General features: G+C 35.5%; 1 protein-coding gene across 1 annotated transcript; it reads left to right on the top strand.

Moving 5' to 3' along the window:
- The first annotated feature begins 8766 nt into the window (after positions 1-8766).
- On the top strand, positions 8767-25262 carry LOC112054960 (uncharacterized). The gene is made up of 10 exons (XM_024094918.2): positions 8767-8903; positions 11231-11442; positions 13771-13962; positions 15220-15287; positions 16580-16763; positions 19853-20030; positions 20635-20830; positions 21612-21747; positions 23731-23911; positions 25080-25262. The coding sequence occupies exons 1-10, from the start codon at positions 8767-8769 to the stop codon at positions 25207-25209; spliced, it is 1614 nt and encodes a 537-aa protein (XP_023950686.2). The 3' UTR covers positions 25210-25262.
- Positions 25263-25941: the final 679 nt, after the last annotated feature.

Here is a 25941-nt window from a genome sequence, read left to right as displayed (position 1 = left end):
GATCCCCGGCTGGGCAGATTGAGATTTTCTTAATTTGTCCAGGTCTGGCTGGTGGGAGGCTTCGGCCGTGGCAAGTTACCGGCAAAGACGTACCGCCAAGCTATTTAGCGTTCCGGTAAACCGAAAGGGGTGTGGATTCATCCTCCTACTAACATGTTAGCCCGCTTCCATCTTAGACTGCATCATCACTTACCATCAGGTGAGATTGTAGTCAAGGGCTTACTTGTAAAAGAATAAAAAAAAAAAAACAACAGGCTTATGCCTAATGATTATGGTAATTATAAGCTAATATTTATAACTACCAAAAATAATCTCTTTTAAACTGATTTCTGAACTTCAGTAAATACAAAACATGGAGATAATTCACTTGTACAACAAATAACCTGTCATATTGTAGCGTTATTGTCCCCGATTTTATACATTTTTGTCAAGCAAGATACAAAAATGAATAAACCATATTATACGGTTTGTCCTACATATAACAGCTTTCATTCATCTATGAAATCTGTATTCATAAATCAGGCTATAATTTTATAGCGGTCCTTTGAAAAGCAACGGCTCGTTTGTAGCCGGATTTTGTTAGCGTTTTTACATATTTTCCCCTTTTTTTCGATATAAGGGACAGTAGTTTTACGGATGTAGCGTTACATTTCACCCTTATATTTCATTCTTATTAGCAAAAAATGTTTTGAAAAGCGACATTTTGGCTGAAGTTTAAAAACACTAAAGAAAGTATTTTCAAAAACTTGATACAAGTTTGAGAAACTAAAACTATAAAATTTTGTTACGGATTGTGTACTCGTTCTTTTATGAAGTTATTTTAAACTTCTTATTATAAAATCGTGCAAAGTTTCCTATTTTGCATTTGCTAGTTTCTGAAATAGTTCAAACTAAGAATAAGTGCTACCACACGCGATCGTAATAATTATTATATGTATAGTATTCTAAGTACCTATACGATGACATTGTTACAAGGAAAAAAAAAGTACCTAACAAATGCTTTTTGACCGACTTTTTAGCTGTCACGGAAAAAATATTAACATTGTAGCAGTAGAATGAGATCAATAAAATATTTTATAACACATTTGCTCTTAAAGTATCGCATATTTCACTAATTTCAATATCGTAATGTATCTATCTCATTACGCACATGTGCCGTAATGTAAAGAAAAATGCACATGTGCCGTAATGTAATATAAAACCTTTATCATCCGTATAATAACGAACGGTACTTTTTTAAATCTTGGCAAAGAGTTTTTATGTCAGAAAGGTACTCAACATTTTATAAATAAAATTAACTTTGTGAGATAAAATATAATAAAAAAAAAATTTAATTCTTTAATTTTAATAATTTTGACCATAAATGTCAACCATTTATCTTTATCAGAAACACAAAAATATTAATTTACTTTATTAGTAATACTGACTGTTTTTGGTGTATTTATCAAAAATAAACACGCTGGTGTGTTATCTGTGTAAAAATGACATGCGTATCATAAGGAAAACAGGCAAAGATGCAAATTAATTCTCAAAGTGTGTACAAAGTGTGTTTCCTCGCAAATGTGTTATAAAACGTCGTATGACATACGTGAGCTTTGATAATTACAGCCTCTGCTTCCTTACTATTGTTCTCGCCAAGGCTCGAGCTTGCAATATCGCCTCGGCTATAACTTTCAACTTTTTTTTTATTCTTTACAAGTTAGCTACAATTGACTACAATCTCACCTGATGGTAAGTGATGATGCAGTCTAAGATGGAAGCGGACTAACTTGTTAGGAGGAGGATGAAATTCCACACCCCTTTCGGTTTCTACACGGCATCGTACCGGAACGCTAAATCGCTTGGCGGTACGTCTTTGCCGGTAGGGTGGTAACTAGCCACGGCCGAAGCCTCCCACCAGTCAGACCTGGACAAATTAAGAAAATCTCAATCTGCCCAGCCGGGGATCGAATCCAGGACCTCTGCCTTGTAAACTTACCGCACTTATATCTTATTGTACTTCAAAGTAAAGTGGAGTGCCGTTAGGTTTATACCGTTGAATCCAGGGCCAGTCAATAAATTATACAAACTTTGGAAATGTGTAATTAATGTTAAAAAAAAATTGTGCGCTCTCAATTTTTTATACTCTATTTTTTTATATATACGATAATAATTATTATTTTTAAGTTTTCTTTCCTTATATATTTATTTTACCAGAATAATTCTCGATTTTCCGTGAAAATACAGGAATAAACTATAGCTTATAACACTTTCAAATAACGCGGGTTTCTAGTGGTAAAAAAAAATTCAAAATCGGATCACATTAAAAAGTTACGCTTGGAATTACATTAAAATTAACGGGTTAACAATCAACATCCCCTGTTTTCCTACCTTTATGCTTGGAATTGTTTTTCTAAATTTGTATGGAACTATATCTGTAATATGTATTTTCCAATAAAAAAAATATTCGTCGTCATCAACCCATATTCGGCTCACTGCTGAGCTCGAGTCTCCTCTCAGAATGAGAAAAAAATTATTGGTGAGTTTTAATGTATGAACGTGCATATAACTTTTTACTGAGTGGTCCGATTTTGATAATTATTTTTTATTGGAAAGAGTATATTTCGAACCACTCACACTTTTGGACTGTTCACAAATTCGCGAGATTGATTACAATTTAACGGTGCCAGTAACATTGGTTTGCGCAAACCAATCTCTCACACTAAACGCATCCTTCTTCGTGCCGTCATGGGTAATCATAACAAGCCTTTGGATTTGAATATCCTAATGCTTCTTCAGTTTCACACCCAGGTGTGAAACTGTAACCATTTTCCTAATTAATTTATAAAATTATTTAACACGTCAATAAATGACGCAATTCACAGAAACGGTATCTACATACATTTTTTGTCTAGGTATGTTTCTTACAAATAGGTAGTTTCAAGGTAGGTACTTGACTCCAATAAAGCTAATCAAATAAAACCTCTATATTAGACTGACAACTGGCATACATGTAAATTCATAAATATCATTTATTTCTTGACAGCTTGACAGGCAGTTAATTTGAAACTAAGATTAATGATATCTTTAAAATTATATTAGTCATAGTCACACTATAAAAAATACTCTTCATAATGTAAAACATATAACATAGTTTTACATTAGCAAATTTAATACATCAAATTTCAGAAATCCATTTGTACATAAAAATAGATAAAGGTGCACGTAGATTAAAATGCCTCTGTCAGCAAATTTTCGTCGCGGTAAGCTAAACTTAGAGCTCTGCCTCATTAAGATGCCATGGCGACGTCGCCAGCGGTGACCTGGCTACTTCTGGCATCCGAAGGTCGCCGATCACGGCGATGTTCATATGTTTACTATTTCGTTCCAACCTTTAATTTTTAAGTTACGATCAGAATGCTCATTAGATGAACTATCCCATATACAAGAACGGTTTTGAATTTATATTACAAATTTTTCAGTGTCGAAACTCATTATTTACAACATCAACTAGGTACTATTATTCGAGCGAACGTCCAAAATGGTGGCTGACTGGCGACTGAGTGAGCGAGGTGCAGTTTACCGTGTACATTATAGTAGTAGCGTCGCCAAGCCGCCAGAGTATCCAGAAGCCACGTAGTAACGAGACCTGTAGCTGGTGGCCACGCATCCATTTTGGCGACGTTGTAAAACCGTCGCCAAGTGAGTTAGGCACCATACATTTCAATATTAACTGCTTGGATACGTAGCCGGCGACGTCGCCATGGCGTCTTAATGAGGCAGAGCTCATATTTCAAGTAGAATTTACAAGACGCCAAGTTTGACTATTTGTAAAGACTACCTTCGGTTCGGAATGCAGGTTCTGCTGAGAAGAACCGGCAGTAAGCTCCTTAAATTCATCATTCTTTACAATATTCATTATAATTATATGAAATAAATAATTCGACTAGCTGTATTTCCTTTAATACTGTTAAACTTTTACTTTGTTGGTTTTTTTATTTCATTTCATTCATTTTAATAATAATTTTAATAATTGCTTTCATTAATTTCAGAAATGCTAGAAACGTTAAGAAGTGCAAAAAAGAATAAAATGCAACAAAATTTGAATGACAATGATGATGAAAAATCCAAAGTTGATGTTACCAACTCGGTTGCTACCATTGATGTCGCCAACCCTGTTGCTGTCATTGATGTAACCAATCCAATTGCTAACATTGAAGGAAAACAAGAACCGGAACAGAATGAAATTGAAAGAAAAGAGGCTTGAAAAACCTATCTACCTATTAAAAGATAATTTAGGACACAAGGTTTTCTATTTATTTTATTTATATATTTATGTTATTTATGGAAACTAGCGGACGCCCGCGACTTCGTCCGCGTAGAATTTAGTTTTTTTACAAATTCCGCGGGAACCAAGGACTTTTCCGGGATAAAAAGTAGCCTACGTGTTAATCCAGAGTAAAATCTATTTCCATTCCAAATTCCAGCTAGATCGCTATAATAGCCGCAGCGTAAAAGAGGAACAAACATACTTACTCACTTACACATAAACTTTCACCTTTGTAATATTAGTGTGATATGTAAAAGCATTTTAAAATTTAATCAATAATTTGATAAACTACCCTCCTCCCAAATTGTTAACATAACGAGGTTATTAAAAGTTGTTACTAACCAGCTGTTTTTTACTGTTGCTTAATTAATAGTTATACAACTTATCATCCACAATGTCACTTATCAAATTGCGTGGTACATTATCTTGTTCCGAATATTTCCTTACAACTCAGTTAGTTACCAAAATCAAGAATTTTCGTAAATAAAAAAGTTGATCGTTTCATCGAGATGAAGCTACTTACGAAAAACTAACTTGATAGTAATCAGTTGTAAAAAATGTTCTACGGATCCCGGAATAAAACGTTTATTAGATAAAAGGCCTTTGCACCTAATATAAATGAAAAAGTTTTTAATATGAAAAACAATATTATACATTAACTGATTTAGACTGATACCTTATCGGTACTTTTGAGACTATATTTGTACTACCAAAATAAAGAATTGTGCAAAAAAAATCTGCTTGTTCCATTAGGTTTCGATGTTGACGTCTTTTTTCGACCTAGATTATATAATTTAGGATGTATTCAAGACGTTCCTTATGCAAAGAAAAATAAATGTGTTATAGTCGAATAATTAATTCTGCGATCTCTTTTGAAGTTTCCTGTGATACCATTTTTTATTGAATCAAAAATAGTGATGTGACAAAGTGAACGATCATGATTCACTCAATATGTTCTGCACCAACCCACCATCCTCCCAAAAACGCAAAGTTTATGAGGATGGAGGAGGATTTTGTAACTAAATAACAACTGTAACACTTTTTTGTACAATAAATATTTTATTCTTAGACTTTTATTGTAAATTTCATTAGGTACTCTATATTTTCAAATCGGAAGTAGTGGTACTCTCAGAGACTAGGGCAAATAGGTAAAAAATTGGTCAATTTCATAATTTACACAATTTTTCTTTCAACCGTCTGTCACTAAGCGTTATGATAGAAATTTCTGTTCAAAATTCCTCTTTGAGAGTGAATGATCTGAGGCACTATATTTTACCTATACAGAACAGGACATCACTATGACAATAAATATGGTATAATTATTCTACAAAGTGACATTAGCATCTGTCAGAAAATTCGCACGATTAATGATTATACTATAGAGCCGCATTGCGGCATATGAGAACTTATTGCCAAGAAAAAAAATACGAGTACCTATTGCCATGAAAAAATAATTAAATATTATAACCATTCAATCGTGTTTGAAGTAAAAAGTTTGCGTTATTTTAAACAATAAAGAATAAGTTCGTGATTGTTTCGATTTTCATTTCTAGAGTCAAATGAATAAATAAATGTTAGTAATTATTTGTATAACAATTTTACCACTCTATATAGGATACATAGCTCATATAGATCGTAACAGACTGTTACTAACGAAGTGTTGTAGTAAGATAAAAAGTTTTAGCAGATACGTTCAAATAATGCAGGACTTAGATATAATAGAAATAAAATAACACAAGCTGGAATGATTAAACTGTATTTCAAATAACTTATTACTCATTCTTAAACAAATCGTAACTTTGGTAGATGGATAATACAATAATTAAATTTACTTAACGCCACTTAATCACATGTCCACCTCTTTTACCTAGAGTATAACCCACAATACCAAACCAAACCTAAATATACAGAATAAAACCATAATCATTAATAAACAGTACAGATTAAAATATTTATCTGGAAGAAGGAGTTTTTATATGTTGTCTTATGTATTTATAATTATTTAAATAATTAAAAATCTAACAGATATAATACGAGATTTATATAAACGCATTAGGTTTACCCTGTAATGTTTGTACATGTATGTAATAAATAAATAAATAAATTAATGGTAGATACTAATCAATATCATATTAATATCTACGTAAACCAATCAAACAATTAGGCAAACATCACGGTGATATTATGATATTATAAAAGTATTAAGCAACGGCTTCTAAGAAACCTATAGGTACCTTTGGGTAAAATAATAAAATATTCAAAACGAGTAATTCTGAGAATTTCTTTTAATCTTCTACAAGTATTTAGTTACAGTCATTTCATTTTTAACGTCTGTCACTCAAAGCTCAGTGACCGAAGATACAGTCATGAATTCAGGCAAACGGCCAAGTTAGTAAACCAAACTATTTTTTTATTATTATTCTTTACAAGTTAGCCCTTGACCACTATCTCACCTGATGATGCAATCTAAGATGGAAGCGGGCTAACTTGTTAGGATGAGGATGAAATTCCACACCCCTTTCGGTTTCTACACATCGTACTGGAACGCTAAATCGCTTGGCGGTACGTCTTTGCCGGTAGTGTGTTAACTAGCCACAGTCGAAGCCTCTCACCAGCCAGACCTGGACTAATTACGAAAACCTCAATCGGCTCAGCCGGAGATCAAACCCAGGTACTTGTAAATCCACCGCGCATACCACTGGCCCTCGTTGTAATATTTAATAAAATAAAATATTAATAAACTCGTTTAATATTAAACTAAAATAACTACACCTACCTGAATAAATTTCACAGCAATTTTTATTACAAGTATTATTGCTTTAAGTTATTGTTAGGCAAGAAAAAAATTATCGATTTTTAAGTAGTGGGCATAGATTTAAGGTACAGTATTTGACCTATTTAGTAGTACCATAGATATACTAGAGAGTATCTAGTTTTTTTAAGAGTAAGAGGTCTAAAGTACCACCTTTAATAATGCCACAGCACAGGTCTGTAGCATTTCGTGGCAGTTTTAAATATCTTGCCACAAAATGTTGGAACAACATCCCTCCACCTATTCGGGAGGTAAAATCTAAATTTACTTTAAAGAAAATTTTTCGCTTATATTTGTTAGATTGCCAAAAAGTAGACTGTGGCAATTATTAATTATTAATTAATAATAAACAATTAATTCTATATTTTTTTTCCTTTTTTTTTAATTATTCTTTTCTTTTGTGTTTGCTAGCTTTTGAGATTAAATTTTTTGTTCTTCTGAGATTACACTACTGTATTTTTTAAACTGTATTTTGTTTTATTTTATTAGTGATATAATTATTTTATGTGTTCTCTTCTTCCCTCCTAAGGGTCTGACAGAATACCAGCATTGTGGGTAATGAGGTACTCACAACAAATTTTAGCTGAGTCAGGTCCATTTTTTTGGCACAACATATTTTCTATATATATATGTATTAGTTTTAAGTTATTATTACGATGTAAATGTATTAGTTTTAAGTTATTATGTAGTTAAGTGTTGTGTTAACAAATAAATGATTTCAATTCTATTCTATTCTATTTATATTTCAATATAAAACTGTTAATTTTCGCTAAAAACACCTACCTATGTCAATATTAATTGTACCCAATTAAATTTTACGAAAGCCAAGGTTACCTTTTATTGAGTACCTATCGATAACAATCACGTTACACACATAAAAATATTTAATTTTACGTCTCTCTATGATTATTTCATAGCCGGTCTTTCTATTATATGTCTACTAGCGGATCCGCTCCAGCTTCGTTTTGACGCACTTCTTCCCTACTTTACCCTACCCTACCCATACCCTACTGTTATAAGTCTATGATTACCCATTAAGTTTTACCTATGAAGTATATTTTTAGGACTGTAAATAAAATCTAAAAATTAAATTAAAATACCTAATTAAAACTACGAATTTACAGAATATTAAATTTTAATGGGGATAATGACCCCATAAATGTCAATTTTTTTTTTGCGTAGGTACCCATCAATAAGTATAATAAGTATACTGGTAGGTATTTAGAAACTATAAATAACAGCTACTTATCGATGACGTAGGTATATAATTTACTCTACATAAAGTATTCATAGCACATTGAATACTGACCTCTATCAATATTTTTTTATTTAACTCCATGACTTATAAATTAATGGTTTAGAATTATATTTGCATACGTACCTATAAATAAAACCGTAGTTTTTTTTAGCTACCGATTTTTGACCTTGACTTCTACTGTTGTACAGATAACATATAAAATAATAGAGGCAGTTTTGATCAGTCAATAAAAATAAAAAAGAAACATTGAAATATGAATGTCAAAATATTTAATTAATTTAAACAATTAAATATAAAAACAACGAAAATATTCCATTATTGTGATATTACTAAAGAATTTATAATAAACCTGTATTTCTGTTTTCTTATATAATAAATTCAATAACAATGTCATCGTCGAGGTCATTTCCCAAGCGTCGTCAACTACCGAAACTTATGGCATGTATGACGAAGAACAGTTTAGAGAACCTTAGAAATCGAGCCTTGTTTGGTCTCGATACATTAGACGCAAAAGGAATCAGAAGGTAAAACCAATAACATTACATTAATGCGAAATTATCGATCAAACAGGACTTAAAAACAATGATCACCATACAATTAATAACATAATAGATATCTAATAGTATTAATAGTCTAAGATTAACTGATGCAGTTCTTGTGTGGTAAGTATGAAAGAAAAAAATGCCGGTCAAGTGCGAATTGTATAAATTTGTAGATACTCGAGTACTTTGAATCTATGATTGAATTACAAATATTGTATCGTTTTCAGAGTTTCCGCAATACTTGTTGTGTAATAGTTGACGGTTATATACACACCTACTTTCTAAATTTCGTAGTTCTAAGTCAACGAAAAAAAAAACTTAAAAAAAAAAAAAAAAACAAAAAATATCCTTTATTTTGATTCTTCTTCTTCTTCTTAGTAAAACATAATTATGTTTCAACACCTTGTTGGTGTTGTAATATATGTATATGCTTACATACCTACTGGCTAAATTTCATAGTTCTAAGTAAACTTAAAATATCCTTTATTTTGATTCTTCTTCTTTTTAATAAAACATATATTTCAACACCCACGAGGAGTTGAAATATATGTTTTATTACATATACAGATAAATAGACGATAAAGTTATCCTTTACGTTTTCCGGTTTTTTCTTTTCATTCATGGAACCCTAAAAAATATCAACATTAATCACTATGCGTGGCTGTATCAAATATTATAATTGGTGGAAATTTTTTAATCATATTGTTTTGATAGGCAGCTGTTATTTTTGCTCAAATCGGGACCAATCTATACTAAATATTATAAATCTTTAATCTATTCTGATATTATAAAGAGGCACAGTGTGTGTAGGGGGTAATCTCTGAATCTATTGAACCGATTTTAAAAACTCTTTTACCACTTGAAAGAGACGTTATTTGTGAGTGTCATAGGCTAAATTTTATCCCCGTATTCTCAATAAACAACTTTATTATTAATTCATTTAAGCCCTTGCTTTGCGCGCTTGAAATCAATTTCTATTTATTAGTTTTTAATTATACTTGTGTAAGTAGTCCATAAGTAGCAGTGATAGCCCAGTGGATATGACCTCTGCCTCCGATTCCGGAGGGTGTGGGTTCGATTCCGGTCTGGGGCATGCATCTCCAACTTTTCAGTTGTGTGTCATTTTAAGAAATTAAATATCACCTGTCTCAAAAGTTCATCAAAAAAACATCGTGAGGAAACCTGCATACCAGAGAATTTTCTTAATTATCTGCGTGTGTCAAGTCTGCCAATCTGCATTGGGCCAGCGTGGTGGACTACTGGCCTAACCCGTCTCATTCTGAGAGGAGACTCAAGCTCAGCAGTGAGCCGAATATGGTTTGATAATGAAGTATTCCAACTTGAATTCTAACAATCTTTAAGGTTTGCCTATAGTCATTAATTTAAAGAGAATTTAAAAAGTGGTATGTCTGTTGTACTACATCATTGGTCCAGTGGTTAGTTTAAGTGGCTTCGGATCGTAGGTCCTGGGTTCGAGTCCCGGCTAAGTAATACTGAGCTTTTATTTCCTTCAAGACTTTTTCAGTAGATATAGTTTCTTGGTCTGGAGCTGAGTTTATGGTGACTCGTAACTCGGAGAGTACATTAAGCCGTTGGTCTCGGTAATTATTATTAATATGTTAGAGGTCAAAAAATTTTACATTATCACCCTCAGCCAATGTTTTTTTTTACTAGAGATAGGGCACTAGCGCATCAAAACTGAGGCGGACAACTTAATTTAATTTTTTTTTATTCCTTACAAGTTAGCCCTTCACTACAATCTCACCTGATGGTAAGTAATGATGTAATCTAAGATGGAAGCGGGCTAACTTGTTAGGATGAAAATCCACACCCCTCTCGGTTCCTGCACGGCATCGTACCGGAACGCTAAATCGCTTGGCGGTACGCCTTTGCCGGTAGGGTAACTAGCCACCGCCAAAGCCTCCCAGACCTGCGCCGATCAATAAATCCTCAATAGGCCAAGCCGGGGATTGAACCCAGAACCTCCGCCTTGTAAATCCACCGAGTGATTTTTTAGACACGTAACATATTATGTATAGTATTAAATAATCATTGAGTTAAGCCCACCAACCCGCATTGGAGTAGATGGTGGATCAAGGCTCCATAGCCCCTATTAAGAGGGAGGCTTGGTCTTGTATTAGACATATATACTCGTAATAGGCTGTTAATGATGTCTTTATAGACGCAGCCGTATAATTTTATTATATTACGGAGAACAAACATCCGATGATTTTTATATCTCGATCCGTCTAACAGGTGGCATGGAATAATTTTATCAAACAAGGCCGAATGTTATTGGTTGTTTACAGACGGAAATTTCCATTGCACGAATGCCTCATATTGGAATTAAGAGAATCCGGCTATTCGGAATCGTCGGATTATCTCCAGGATCTTATTTATGACAACATGCAGCTTTTAGCCGAAGACGAAATAGGTATCGTCGTGGATTTAAGAGCGAGGGAGGATTATTTGGAAGATATTAGTGCGGGTTTGGTGCGCGCTGAGAAAGAACGTGACAAGGGTAAGTATCCTTTCTCTGAGGCGAGGCCTTTTGAATTGGATTAGCGATAGATCACTAGAACTGCAGTAAGTTCTATGTTAAGACGGGTATCCAAAGCTGCTCTAGTAGGAACTTACCTTTGGCTAAAGGGAGGGACAGGACAGGGAGAACAACACGAGCGGAGAAAGGGAGTGTTAATGGATTGTCAAGGAGTCCTTTTTTTCTATTCAAGTTAGCCCTTAGTGTCTACAATCCGATGATAAGTGATGATGCAATCTAAGATGGAAGCGGGACTTAACTTGTTAGGAGGAGGATGAAAATCCACACCCCTTTCGGTTTCTACACGACATCGCACCGGAACGCTAAATCGCTTGGCGGTAGGTTGGTTGTCTTTGTCGGTAGGGTGGTAACTAGCCACGGCCAAAGCCAGACCTGGACTAATTAAGAAAAGATCAACCGGCCCAGCTGGGGATCGAACACAGGACCTCCGTCTTGTAAAAAACAGGCAGGGAGAACATCACGGAGAAGGGGAGTGGTAATCGATTGTCAAGGAGTTCCTAAACCCTACGTCCATTGGCACACAAGTCCAAATCTGTAGTCGGAGTTTTTCTCTGTACCTACCACATGACAGACCCGGCACCCGCACGGTGAATCCGAGGAATGCTAAGATATTCGTCTCGTTGTCTTGCCAAATGTCGATTACCTTACTACGTATCATATGAATATCTATACTCTATACCTACTAATATATAAAGCTGAAGAGTTTGTTATTTGTTTGTATGTTTGTTTGTTAGATTTATTGAACGCGCTTATCTCAGGAACTACTCATCCGATTTGAAAAATTATTTCAGTGTTAGATAGCCCATTTATATAGGCTATGGTATATTATCTGGATTATGGTAGCTAACTGAACTACCAACCAAGTTAGCTACCAGAATAAAGAATTTTCGTAAATGTAAAAGTTGAGCGTCTCTTCAACATGAAGTTACTCATGGAAAATTAACTTGATAGTAATCAATTGTAAAAATGCTCCACTGATATCGGACCGGATATAAATTAAAATTATAAAATTATAATTATAATAAATTAATTTAAAGGTAATAGGTATGTGGGAACTACAAAAACTGGCAATGAAAAATTCGAAGTCGCAGATGATACTATAAATCATAAGTCGACTTAAATTTTCCATCGCTAGTTTTAGTTCCGGTCTACTGTTTAATAATAAATAATTATCGCTTCCTGAAGATTTGCTAATCTAAATAGGTTGAAAAAACATTATTTATGCACGACTATATTTCTTAAATACTATAATTAGTTTGGAAGACGTATTTTTTTGATTTCCTTATTGGGAGCGCGTAAAATAATTTTTGTTACAATTTTATTTTACCGCGATTTCGTCTGCGCAAATTGTTCTCTCTTTTACCAACGTAAAAATCTTGAAATAAATTATGTTTAACTAGCTGACATTGCGCGGTTTTACCCGCGTGGTTCCCGTTTCCGTAGGAAAACGTGGATAATATATAGCCTATAGCCTTTCTCGATAAATGGGCTATCTAACACTGAAAGAATTTTTCAAATCGCACGAATAGTTCCTGAGATTAGCGCGTTCAATCAAACAAACAAACTCTTCAGCTTTATAATATTAGTATAGATTAGTTATAGTTATATATTAGTATAGAGTCGTATCAACTACGTACACAAATACGTAGAACTAGGTACGCGACATTTGGCAAAAGATGTCGCTGCTAAAAAGCAAGCAAAATCCAATATTCGTTTAAATATTCGTTAGTTTAAATGCGCTAATCTCATGTAAAAGTTTTATAGTTAGATGAATACTTTAACTACACTAATATTATAAGGAGGTAAAAATTTTAGGTAAGTGTGAGGTTGTAGGATGTGATCTCTTTATCTACTGAACTGATTTTCATTTTTTTAACCAACAAAGCCACGTTTTCATACTAGTCATAAGCCGTATTTTATCCCCGTATTTCCAAGGGAACGGGAACTACGTAGATAAAACTGTGTGCCTAGTGGAACTTTTCAATGTTTTTATACTGTTACTATCGCGTAACGTAAACGCGAATTTCTATGGAATTATAACAGTTGTGCAGTAGTGCCAATAGATGGTGTCGTTTCAATTCCTTAGAAATTCGCGTTTACGTTAACGCGATAGCAACAGTATCAAACTGCCAGTAGGCCCTCTGATCGTGTGTTGGTCGCGATGTACATGCCGATCGCGACCAACAGACGATCAGTTTTCTCGGACGTCAAGACGTTAGAGCTGCAGGCATATGAGATTACTTGATCGTCAGTGGCTGACATAAAGTGAAACTCGGATTGTACTTTCAGAGAACACAAAGAACGAATGTTTAGAGCTCCTTACTTTAGCATTATCGTATTCGGAGAAAGGAAAAGGTATACTGTGGCTAGCTGAGAAGTTCTTTCTGGCATCCATTGCTGTTTCAAGTCAATATTTGATAGACGGAGGTCGACAGAAAGGCTGTTGTAAATATCACTACGCCAAGTTCTTGCTTGATAAATGTAAGTAGTTTTATCACTTTCCTAATCATGATTGAAATTAAATGAAATTTTATTTGCCTATTTATTACACGTATACAAATGTTGTTTTACAAGTATAATCAAGTCACAGTTGATTTCATCAACCCATAATCGGCTCACTGCTGAGCTCGAGTCTCCTCTCATAATGAGAGGGGTTAGGCCAATAGTCCACCACGCTGGCCCAATGCGGATTGGCAGACTTCACACACTCAGAGAATTACGAAAATTCTCTGGTATGCAGGTTTCCTCACGATGTTTTTTCTTCACCGTTAGAGACACGTGATATTTAATTTCTTAAAATGCACACAACTGAAAAGTTGTGTGCATTTTAAGAAACTACTTACACCCTCCGGAACCGGAGGCAGAGGTCGTATCCACTGGGCTATCACGGCTATATAAGTCACAGTGTATTACCATAAACAATGGTGTGCAAATTTGTGAAGTCGAGCGCGTGGCGCATCGCTACCCCCCCTCCCAGCCCGCGCGGACATCGGGAGTGCAATGCTAGCCACAAACGGTCAATTATTCTCACGTTTCTGTAACACCCACGACTATAATTGATCGTGTGTTGGTCACTGCGTACATGACTTGTATAGTATGCCGCGTGGGTACTGCCGTTTGCTTTTCAGAAACGTGAGAATAAATTGTTCAGCAATGGCGTGCATTACTAACGAATTTGCCAAGCTATAGTCACTTTGTGTATGCCGTGTTGTGTTACATACTATGCAGGCACAATTTTTAGACACAATGCGTGCTTTAGAATGACGCTGGCTTCTGGTGTTTTCTGTATGCTGAGAAAAAATGCTAACTCGTTAGTCCAATGGTTATCTATGAAGCTTTGATTTCCGAGTTCTTGGGTTACCTGTGAAATTTTCGATGACCTTTCTATAGCTGTGGTTCCCAACAGAGAGGTTTGATTTTCAGCTCAGGCCAGGCCAGCTTCAGGAACATTCACCTTGGCCTTCCCCATCTGGCCTCGCATTGAGCCTCAATAGCTCAATGGTAAGAGCGGTCAGACTCATCACTGATGGCGGTTCGATCCCCGCCCCGTATTGTCGTACCCGCTCCTAATACAGTATATACCGACTAGTTGGAGGGGAATGAGAATATTGGTCATATATAAAAGATATGGCAAATGTTATTAAAATTCATTCTCACCTCAAAAATGCCTTTTGTTAATGTCTCTTTATTCATCCTCTTACGTGCCAAAAACTGATTATTCTAACCCCATGAAATTAGTTCCAAATGCGGATCCCGAGGAGCCTTTCCTTATTCTTACTGAAGTCAGGGACAGCGCCATCGGTAAGGTAAATAAATACTTGCATCTTACAATGTATTCGTAACATAGAGATAACTCTGTAATTATTGTTATTGGTATGGTATCTTATTTGATATCAAAGATCAAGATCACGTACTTGTTTTAAAGAATAGGTGATAATAATAGACCAGATCTATTGGTGTAACAATAATTATACCAGTATTAAATCATTGTAGTCATAAAATTATCATTGATTGTAGTATACCTACCGGCAACTATCGTTCTATTTAGCGTTTCGGTACAATGTCGTGTAGAAACCGAAAGGGGTGTGGATTTTTATCCTCCTATAACAAGTTAACCCGCTTGTATCTTAGATTGCATCATCACTTATAATCAGTTGAGAGTGTAGTCAAGGGCTAACTTGTAAAGAAAAAAAATTCTTACAATGTATTCGTAACATAGAGAAAATCACGAGTATGAAACTTTGTAAGTAATTATTGTTCTTGATAAGTTATTTTATTTGATATTAAAGATCAAGATCGCGTACTTGTTTTGAAGACTTGAGTGTTGGTGATAATAATATACCAGATCTATTGGTATAATAATAATTATTGAGAATTTATCAGTATTACATGATTCTAATAAACCTACAATATATTTTGAACTAGCTGACGCCGCGCGGTTTCACCCACGCGGTTCCCGTTCCCGTGGCAATACGGGGATAATATAGCCTATAGTCTTCCTCGATAAATGGGCTATCTAACACTGAAATAATTTTTCAAATCGGACCAGTAGTTCCTGAGATTAGCGCGTTCAATCAAACAAACAAACTCTTCTGCTTTATAATATTAGTATAGAAGTATAGATTTAAAGAAGGTACCTATAGCTGACGCGGGAATCATCATCATAAACATTATCTGCCGCTGGACGTCCTCTGCTGGACACAGGCTTCTTCCATGGACCTCCAAGCGCCAGCATCCAGCGGCTTCCAGCAACCCGCTTGATATCCGTTGGGATGACCAAACAGAACGACCTTTTTTTTATTATTTACAAGTTAGCCCTTAACTACAATCTCACCTGATGGTAAGTGATGATGCAGTCTAAGATGGAAGCGGGCTAACTTGTTAGGAGTTTTGTTTGCTAAATCGCTTGGCGGTACGTCCTTGCCGGTAGGGTGGTAACTAGCCACGGACGTAGCCTCCCACCAGCCAAACCTGGACCAATTAAGAAAATCTCAATCTGCCCAGCTGGGGATCGAACCCAGGACCTCCGTTTTTGTAAATCCACCGCGCATACCACTGCGCTAAAATATTAACCAACTTTTAAATATTTTTTCTATAGGATTGGTCGCTGTATGAAGACGAGAAAGGAGATGCAGATGTTTCATCATCACCCGAAACAGTGTTCTGTGCGACCGCAGTGCAGTTGCATCGGGTTCTGCTTAGCAAAGCGCGTTCGGCTAGAAGCAAAGATCCTGCAAAAGCAGAGAGACTTTCCAGATTAGCTGAGCGAAGAGCTAAAGATGGTAATTAACATACAAATATAATATCAAAAAAAACATTCATACAGCCGAACGTAGAACCTCCTCCTTTTTGGATGGCGGTTAAAGATGCGACGATGGGAATCAAACCCATGTGTCTCTGGCTGACAAGAGCGCCTTTACTACTACCCGGCCATGGTCCCTATGGACAACGAAATAGGAAGGTCTTTTACATGATGTCTTTATTAACACGCTTATAACTTGTAACTAACTATGTATGTAAGAAAATCTCGGAATCTTAATTTGACCGATTTCCCGATCCGCGATTAGGATGAAATTTTGCACACGCTCTGAGTTCTGATGACAATACATAACTAGCTAAGAAACGTTTTTACAAATCCAATATGGCGGCCTCCCCAAGATGGCGGACTGGCTGTTTGAAATCCACCCCCATGATATGGATATCAAATGAAAGGGTTTGCTGTCAGGGATACGAAAAAAATAATCACGTGACTTAAATCTAATATGGCGTATGCTTAGATGACGGGCAGGCTATTTGCAATGCACCGCCATGATATGGGTATCAAATGAAAGGGTTTGCTGTCAGAAATACGAAAAAACTCCATGTGTAATGTAAATTAGTGCGTGTTAGAAGCGTGTTTTTTAGAACCTTGATTGTTTAGCTTCAGAAATAAGGTTCTTTGTTTTCCACTCAGAATAATAGAATAGGTATTAGTGTCCTGGAAAACTGGTTTAATGCTGGTCACATGGCAATTTTGAGACCTGATTTTCAAAAATTGCTTTAATTTACACGGACAACGTGGTCATTCTGTTTCAAGTACAAGAAAAGCAAGGTACTCACAAAAGCAATTACTAAAACTTTTTACAGCCAACATATAGATATGATACATGTGCTAAAATTATATTGCAATTCACACCAGTTGTTTTGTACCATTGTACTAATGAATTTTATACACAACATCTAAATAAATACTGGCTCAGTGACAAAAAATATTCATGCGGTTGAGTTAATACTAAACTGGTTGCTAATCCACATCAACATACACACAATGTTAATCTTAACAAGGTTCCGATATCTTGCGTCACGTGGATTTCAACCATGGGCTCGGGGACGTCAGAACTGATCTTACAAGATTCATTTACTAAACTTAATAACAATTTAATAAACTGGTTGCTAACCTACATCAACAAACAATGTCATCTAAAGTTAAACTTGATAAGGTCTTCTAAAGTTAAACTTGATAAGGTCTCCGATATCTTACGTCACCCGGACTAATCTCACTCGATTAATTTAATACTAAGCAATTAAAATTTTGATCGTATAATGTTAGCCCCTATTCGCACGAGAGTTTTTTTAACGGACTGTAAAAAAAGAGTTTAAATATAGTATTAAAAATAGGTATAGTATAAAGTTAAATATCTATGTCCAACGCCCAAAATTGAAAATGCAACACTGCTCGAAAAAAGCGTCGTGTTTTAAAAACGCTGTAATGTGAACATATACTTGGGAATGCGTTTGTTGTTGTTTTAACGCTTTTTTAACGTCCGTTAAAAAAACTCTCGTGCGAATGGGGGCTTATGCTGTATAAAGTTTCCGTTATTGTACGTCAGCCGGATGTGCATTCCAAACATGGAAGTCAGGACTAATCTTACTTTATTTATTTAATACTAAACAGGTTAATACTAACCTACATCAACTAAAAATGCAGTCACACATTGTTAATCTTAATCAGATCTCAGAAATCTTACGTCAATCGGTCGTGGATTCTAAACATGGTAATAGGGAAGTCATGAGCAACCTCTCTCACCCATGACTTACAGGTGACGCTAATATACCTAGAGACTTTTACTGACACATTGATCATCGAATTCTAAGGTTTTTTTTTTATTATTTACAAGTTAGCCCTTGACTACAGTTTAAGATGGAAGCGGGGTAACTTGTTAGGAGGAGGATGAAAATCCACACCCCTTTTCGGTTTCTACACGACATCGTACCGGAACGCTAAATCGCTCGGCGGTACTAGCCACGGCCAAAGCCTCCCAGGGACCAATTAAGAAAATCTCAATCGGCCCAGCCGGGGATCGAACCCAGGACGTCCGTTTTGTAAATCCACTGCGCAAACCACTGCGCCACGGAGGCCGTCGGAGGTTTGTTCTCTATCAAACTTCAGCTCTCATCTCAATTTGTAGCTCCATTCTAGATAATCAGATTAATATAAAAGGGTCAAAAAGTTCCATTCCATATTAATTCAGCCGTACCTTATAAATAATTTATAGGTAGCGCGTACATTATAATGATTGTAGGTACTCGTATCTATGTTTATCATTGAACTCTTCGTGGTCATGAATCGCACGTCGCGGTCATTCAGTTTTCCTTGTTCCTAGAATGTGTTCTAGTATTTCTCACAATTCTACTAATTGTTGCTACTTAAAATGCATCGACAACAACAAAGTTCCGTCGATCCGATGTCAAGTTATACATCGATGTATATCAGGTTTAAATCATTGTTAATTATATAGCTTGGTTAGTTTATCAGGGATTAAATGCTCAAAACAGAACCATCGATCATCCACTGAGTGACTTTTTGCTTTTATCAAAAGTTCTTAAGTAAATATTACGTTTTTAGTTTACTTTATCATGCTTTAACGATGACTAATTGAATACATTAATTAAGATTTAAGTTACGAAGAATAATTAAAGAAATCCGCCATAAGACCCGTCGAATGCACAGGGTTTCAGACTAGTGTTTAACTTATAGTAGAGATTATTTAAAATAAGGCGCAATATACCCATAATCCTTACAGCATTATTAGTTCATTAAGTAAGGTTAAATGTTTATTTTAATTAGGAATGCTTTGCTAATCGAAATATCCTGGGTTAGATTTAGTTCCAGTTCGAGTTAGTCTGTTGGGAACGATCGCGTAATTTTTCCCGTGACACATTATTGGGTTGTTAAACCTTAAGAAATAGAATAGGTTGGTTTTGTTAGTATTTTGCCTGCAAGTACCATTTACTTAGCAAGTTTACGCGAATGCGATCAAAGTCTGCTCAACGAAACCCAAAAAGCCCAAGAAATCCTCTAGCATAGAATTTAAACATCACTGTTTTACAGCTGATGATATACCTAAAACGGCCGAAGCGATCCTAGAAATTGGTATCAGTCAATTACATATGAATAATTTGAACAACGCACACAAGACCTTTCTTCGAGCATTCAAAATATACGAAGCGGACAATAATATAGTGGGCTTGTGCGATTCAAGAATGCATTTGGCTGCAGTGATGCAAAGGTAAATTTCATAATTTTTAGTGGTACTCGTTTAAATATAAATACCCTATGGCTATGGTAATGCCTAAGATAGGCTTAGTCTCCAATACTTCCGCTTGGAGACTAAGCCTATCTTTGATCGATTGAGCTCTAAGGAATGCGTCCACTCCAGCAGGTCAATGCCTTGTTTTGTTGTATCTTCACCTCCCCAACATACGTGTTTGGCATTAAAGTCCCCAGTTAAGATAAATTTGTTTGTAGGACATGCCAGCATCCTAATATCATATTGGATGTTTTCTAAATGGAGGCGGCATCTGGGTAGGGCGTTACGGGTTTGGGCGAGCGCAGAAGCATCGTCTGATGGGGCCCGAAGGTAGAAGCAGAGTAGATGGGTGGAACAACTCTCCAAGGGCGTCTCCTTCAGGACTCGGACCTCGGCTTAGAGGGCCGTTCGGGAAGGGTGTTTTGGCGAGTGTATCATTCCAGGCACCCCCGAATTCGTGAGTTTAAGCCCACGTTTGGGTGACGTCAGATATCGGGGAACTCTAGTGAGGCAGTCAAAGGCTAACTTGTCATAGAATTAAAAAAAAAACAATGTTCCTTCATGCGTAATGTGCTGGTTTTAGAGTAGGAGACCACGAAACTGCAGCAAAACTGCTGACTGAGATGGGCTCGTTGGCAATGGAGCATGGGCATCGGCGGCATCTGGGCAGGGCGTTGCACCTTCTGGGGGAACTGCATCTGCGCAGAGAGAAGCCGGAACTGGGAACTCAGCATCTTACCGAGGCCTTCCAGTGTTTTATGGGCTTTAACTGGCAATATGTGCGTATGATTCTGACCTATTCCTATGTATTTCAAGTTTATAGCGGACAAGATAGACGTGCGTTTGCGATTTTTAGGAGGCCAAAAGAAAATTTTGGCATTGTAAAGGCACTGATGGGAAGTTGCCCAATTTAATAATGTAGTCAAAAAAGAAGACTCCATTTGAGATTTTTGCTAAATCTATTAAGTCATTTTGTCTGAATGACACATTCATACAATATTAGTAGGATTTTATTTTTGATTCGAATATTTAGAGAGAAAAGGAAATTCGGCATAAGCTCAAAGGTGACAGGACGATGGGACATGACGTTCAGATCTTTATGATCCAGAAATTATTTATTTAACTATTGCCTGTTAAATATTTTGATTAGATTCATAAAAAATATAACAAACTAGCGGGCGCCCGCAACTTCATCCGCGTGGAATTCATTTTCTCATAAATCTCGTGGGAACCATTGATTTTTCCGGGATGAAAAGTAACCTATGTATTAATCTAGGATATTTATTATCTATCTTCGTTTCAAATTTCAGCCAATTCGGTTCAGTAGTTATGGCGTTAAAAAGTAACAAACATGAAACATCCATACAAATTTTGTGTTTATTTATAATATTAGTAGGATTAGAAAAAATGGTAGAAACTTTGGATTTATGTTCTGATTTTATGTAAACAATATTAAAATTATATCAAAATCATAAGCTGGGATAACAGTTAAGATTGCAAATGACGTTGAAGTTTTAGTTCCAAATACAACAACAACTCTGTATTTGATTTTTTGAACAGATGGTGCCTAAAAGTCATGATTATCCTCAAGACAAACCTCTTTCCAGTGGTTTGGATTTAATTTTCAAGAGTAATGTGATAGAAGTTTATGAAGAGGAGGCAGAACAGTCTCGACTAATGCACGCCATATCGGCTGGTAATATAAAAATCATCATCATCAACTTCTTGGCACTCAATTCAAGTAGTCGCATTTGCAAATCCAACCTTAAACTCAATGCATAAGGTTGAATTTGCTCTGAATTTGGAATTTTATTGAATGTAGGACTATATTTAAAGGCCTTTAGGTATAATTTTCTTAACCAATTCTAAAGCTGTGAAAGCAAATTTGGCCAGTTTTTAAGTGAAATTTTCTACATGATTGTGCGTCCTTTTATTAAATGAGGTCTATGTCTTTGAGGTCATTTTTAGGTTATCATCTATAGCAAAAGGTTTCCATCTAAGTCATGTCAATAATTATTTATTAGAAAAAAAAATACTATGCAATTTATTTTGAATAAATTTGTTCAATTGCAAATTACAAATATTGCAATATATGCAATATTGCAATATTTGTAATTTGCAATAGTACTCGCTACATTTCAACTTCGGACCAAATCTAATATTTCGTTGACCTATAGATCCAAAGATTCAGCTAACCACGATTTCAAAGAGGTAGAGATTCATTACAGTGGAGCTTGGTGCCTGTCAGCTTAGGTTAAAAGCTCTTACTCTTAATAAGGATTATCAAATGAGCCAGCCTATAAATGTGTAGGTAAACATTTGAGGAAACTAATCACAATACTATGTTAACATTGATCATGGCAAACATTTTGACCGAGATCATTTTATGCGTACTAATTCAGATCAAGGTACTGACATTATCTAGTACTAGTAAACATGGTTTCCTCATAATGTTTCCCTGTTTTGTTATTAAAAGCCTAGTACACATTAAAAATTTGTATTTTCTATTACTACTACTATACTAGAAGTTGTAATATTTGCTATTGACAAAATATTCATTATTTCACAAGACAAAGTAGTTTTTCGATTAATGCGAAGCAGTGGCGTATCGTGTACAAACCTAGGCGTGAACAAAGACGCATCTATCTGCGAGGCCCCTTTTTAACCGACGAATATTAGACCAGGTTCTCATTTGTCCGAATTTGATGGTTCTTTTTTGTTTGAATGAGTATACTTCAAAGAAACAAGAATTTCTCCTTTAGATACACAGTGATTTATTAATTAAAGCCGTTTATATCACCAATATACGCCGTGATAGCCCAGTGGATATGACCTCTGCCTCCGATTCCGGAGGGTGTGGGTTCGAATCCGGCCCGGGGCATGCACCTCCAACTTTTCAGTTGTGTGCATTTTAAGAAATTAAATATCACGTGTCTCAAACGGTGAAGAAAAAACATCGTGAGGAAACCTGCATACCAGAGAATTTTCTTAATTCTCTGCGAGTGTGAAGTCTGTCAATCCGCAGTGGACAATAGGAGTTAGGGTTAATAATGTTTATCGCTGTAATGATTACTACCTGATATTAATGATCACTGGAACTGGGAGATACGGAGCTATTACACCAGCATGTACCCATCCCTGGTGGCTATTCATAATTTCTTTGAAGAGGGAACGTATAGTTATTATCAAGTAAAATGTTACATTATGGTACTTTTTATGTTTGCTAGCAACATCGCCGAATATATTCTGACACGATGCCAAGTTTTCGAATAACATTTGATAGTTATACATTTTCTGTACCTACATGGAAGTTCGCTACACTGCAGAATATAACTTTTACCTATAACATTCATAGAAATGTTATTATAAAAGGTTTACATATTTTTTCATCGAATATAAGTTTATTCTGAATTATAAATATTTATATCAATTAAGTTGTAGGGCATAATTAACGTAGGTACACATATATTTAACAGGCGCAAACTTCAATAATATATTTTAGCTTAATAAAAACCCCTAGAGGCGAATTGAGCTCAGCAGTGAGCCGAATATGGGTTGATAATGATGATGAAGTGTGTGTGTGTGTGGTTTTGCGTGAGAAGTTGTAGGTGGCCACCCCCTTCGCCCACACCTGACTACGCCACTGATGCGAAGCTTCATTTATGGGTTTCTTTTGTAGGTCAAGAAATAATGGCTTCATATTTCAAATTGTTGAGGGAGTCTGATACATGCTCTGTGGCAAAAGTTAAAACTATTGAATGGAAGTTGACCCGCGCTAAATGGTGGCTGTACAATTTTCACCATGATTTAGTACCGTGCTTATGTCCATTGCATAATCGAACACCATTGGATGTGTTAAGGTATCTATTTTTAATTTTTTTTCAAATTTACTTGTAATGTAACTCCTATGAAATTTATCGGCTTACCTGGGGTCGATGGTATTACTGAGAGACTATTTAAATAATAATATGCATTCATAAAAGTAAGCATGTTTACTCGTACTATAAAATAATGATATGGACTCCTAAGTAAATTTAAAACCTTTATATAGATAGATAGATCTATTGACCTGAGCTTCATATAAAGCTCTAAAAATCCGGAAATGGAAACCCCGGACCACATATATGAGAGCACTCTTTTACTCCTCATCTTAATGTGACGTTAATTAGCTCGAAAGTGCTGCTGGTTGGAAGCTCTTCAGCTTTATAATATTAGTATAGATGATTTCTAAAAAGCTTTGTTTTTTAGAAATCATTTATACTAATATTATAAAGCTGAAGAGTTTGTTTGCTTGAACGCGCTAATCCCAGGAACTACTGGTCTAATTTGAAAAATTCTTTCTGTGTAAGATAGCCCATTTATCGAGGAAGGCTATAGGCTAATATATTATCCCCGTTTTCCTACGGGAACGGGAACCACAAGGGTAAAACCTCGCTGCGTCAGTAGTTTCAAAATATGTTTATACCCATTGATAAAGTGTAATACGAAAACTAGTTGATTTTCAGCGTACTTAGGTAAGGATAAAAGAGTGTTTTGAACGTGAACACTTTGCTACTTTAAATTACATCTTTGCGAAACTATTAATTACTGAAGAGGTAAAGTTTCTAGTGTTATCTCTGTATCTAGAAAGATTTTGAAAAATCTTTTACCTTTAGAAAGCCACGTTATTTGTGAGTGTTATACGCTATTTTATCATCGTATTCTCACGGGAACTAGAACCACGCGGGTGTAACCGCGGAGCGTCGGCTAGTATTAGATACTAGTAACTTCCGCAACTTATGAGTCGTTGATGTAAAGAATGACAACTAAATTTGTATTTATATTTTTTTATAAAGAATATTTGCCACATCTTTTTTTTTATAAAATGACCAATATTCCCATTACCTTCAACTGGTCGGAAAAGACTGTATTAGGAGTGGGAACGCCAATAGTCCAAAAGGGTGGGGATCCAACTACCACCCCTCGGTGATGAGTCGAACCGCCTTACCGTTGAGCTATTGAGGTTATAAATTAATGACGACTTTTTAGGAAGCAACTGGATGCGCAAACCATTGCAGAGGAACAATCCGAAGAGGAAGACACGTTACTTGGCCGAACTGACACTGTCCAAGACATGACAAAATTACGAAGTAGTGTAATGAACAAAGAAAATGAATAATCTTTATTGTTATCACATAATATTGATCTGGTTATAATGATACTTTTGAATACAAAACAATTTAGACTAACATAAAACAAACATTTTGGACGATAAAGAAATAAATTACCTCTCAGTATGTTATTGAAATTAATTTGAAGGTTGAAAAGTATGTTTAACATCATGACATATACAATAAAGACGATACCCACACAGTGGCGTGCACAAGGTTTTTAACTAGGGTATGCATTATACTTGTTTGAAGTTGTGAAAAATGGCATATTCCTTCTCCAATACATGTTCGTAATGAGTTCTCAGGCTAGGCAATGCGTTTTGGCATCTATGATGTGCACGCCACTGTACCCACATATTATATCGAAATACAGATGACTGAAATTATATAGATGTTATGGATCCGGAATTGTGATTACCTTGCAAAAATAAGGTTATCACTAAGTCAAGGTACAAGGCAGGTTTCCCGCCACAAATTTTCAACTATTGTAAAGCGAGTATAAATCTGACATTCTATCGCGATTCCTGGAACAAGTAACCCCGATAGAATATTAAATTTACAAACTTCTGATCGCGAAACTGTTCTTCTTATTTTTAATTGATATTTTAATACTAGTTTCGTAATATTGTTTTGTCAATCTTTCATTATAATTCCTAGATTATTAGAATTTATCATTTCAGAATGAGGGATTGTTAATTTTGGAAAAGCAAGAAGGTTATGCACTTTGTTTACGCTAATGA

Source organism: Bicyclus anynana, chromosome 6 (assembly GCF_947172395.1).
Source record: "Bicyclus anynana chromosome 6, ilBicAnyn1.1, whole genome shotgun sequence".
NCBI classification, from domain to species: Eukaryota; Metazoa; Arthropoda; class Insecta; order Lepidoptera; family Nymphalidae; genus Bicyclus; species Bicyclus anynana.
The sequence above is the reverse complement of the archived record's forward strand: the minus strand, read 5'-3'. Positions and strand labels throughout refer to the sequence as shown.

Bases quoted from the DNA above. Each gene is read 5' to 3' on its own strand.
- LOC112054960 (XM_024094918.2), top strand. From the start codon at position 8,767: ATGTCATCGTCGAGGTCATTTCCCAAGCGTCGTCAACTACCGAAACTT. The intron at 13,963-15,219 runs GTAAGTAGTTTT...CCATGAAATTAG, and splicing joins CAAGTTCTTGCTTGATAAAT to TTCCAAATGCGGATCCCGAG. The intron at 23,912-25,079 runs GTATCTATTTTT...ACGACTTTTTAG, and splicing joins ACACCATTGGATGTGTTAAG to GAAGCAACTGGATGCGCAAA.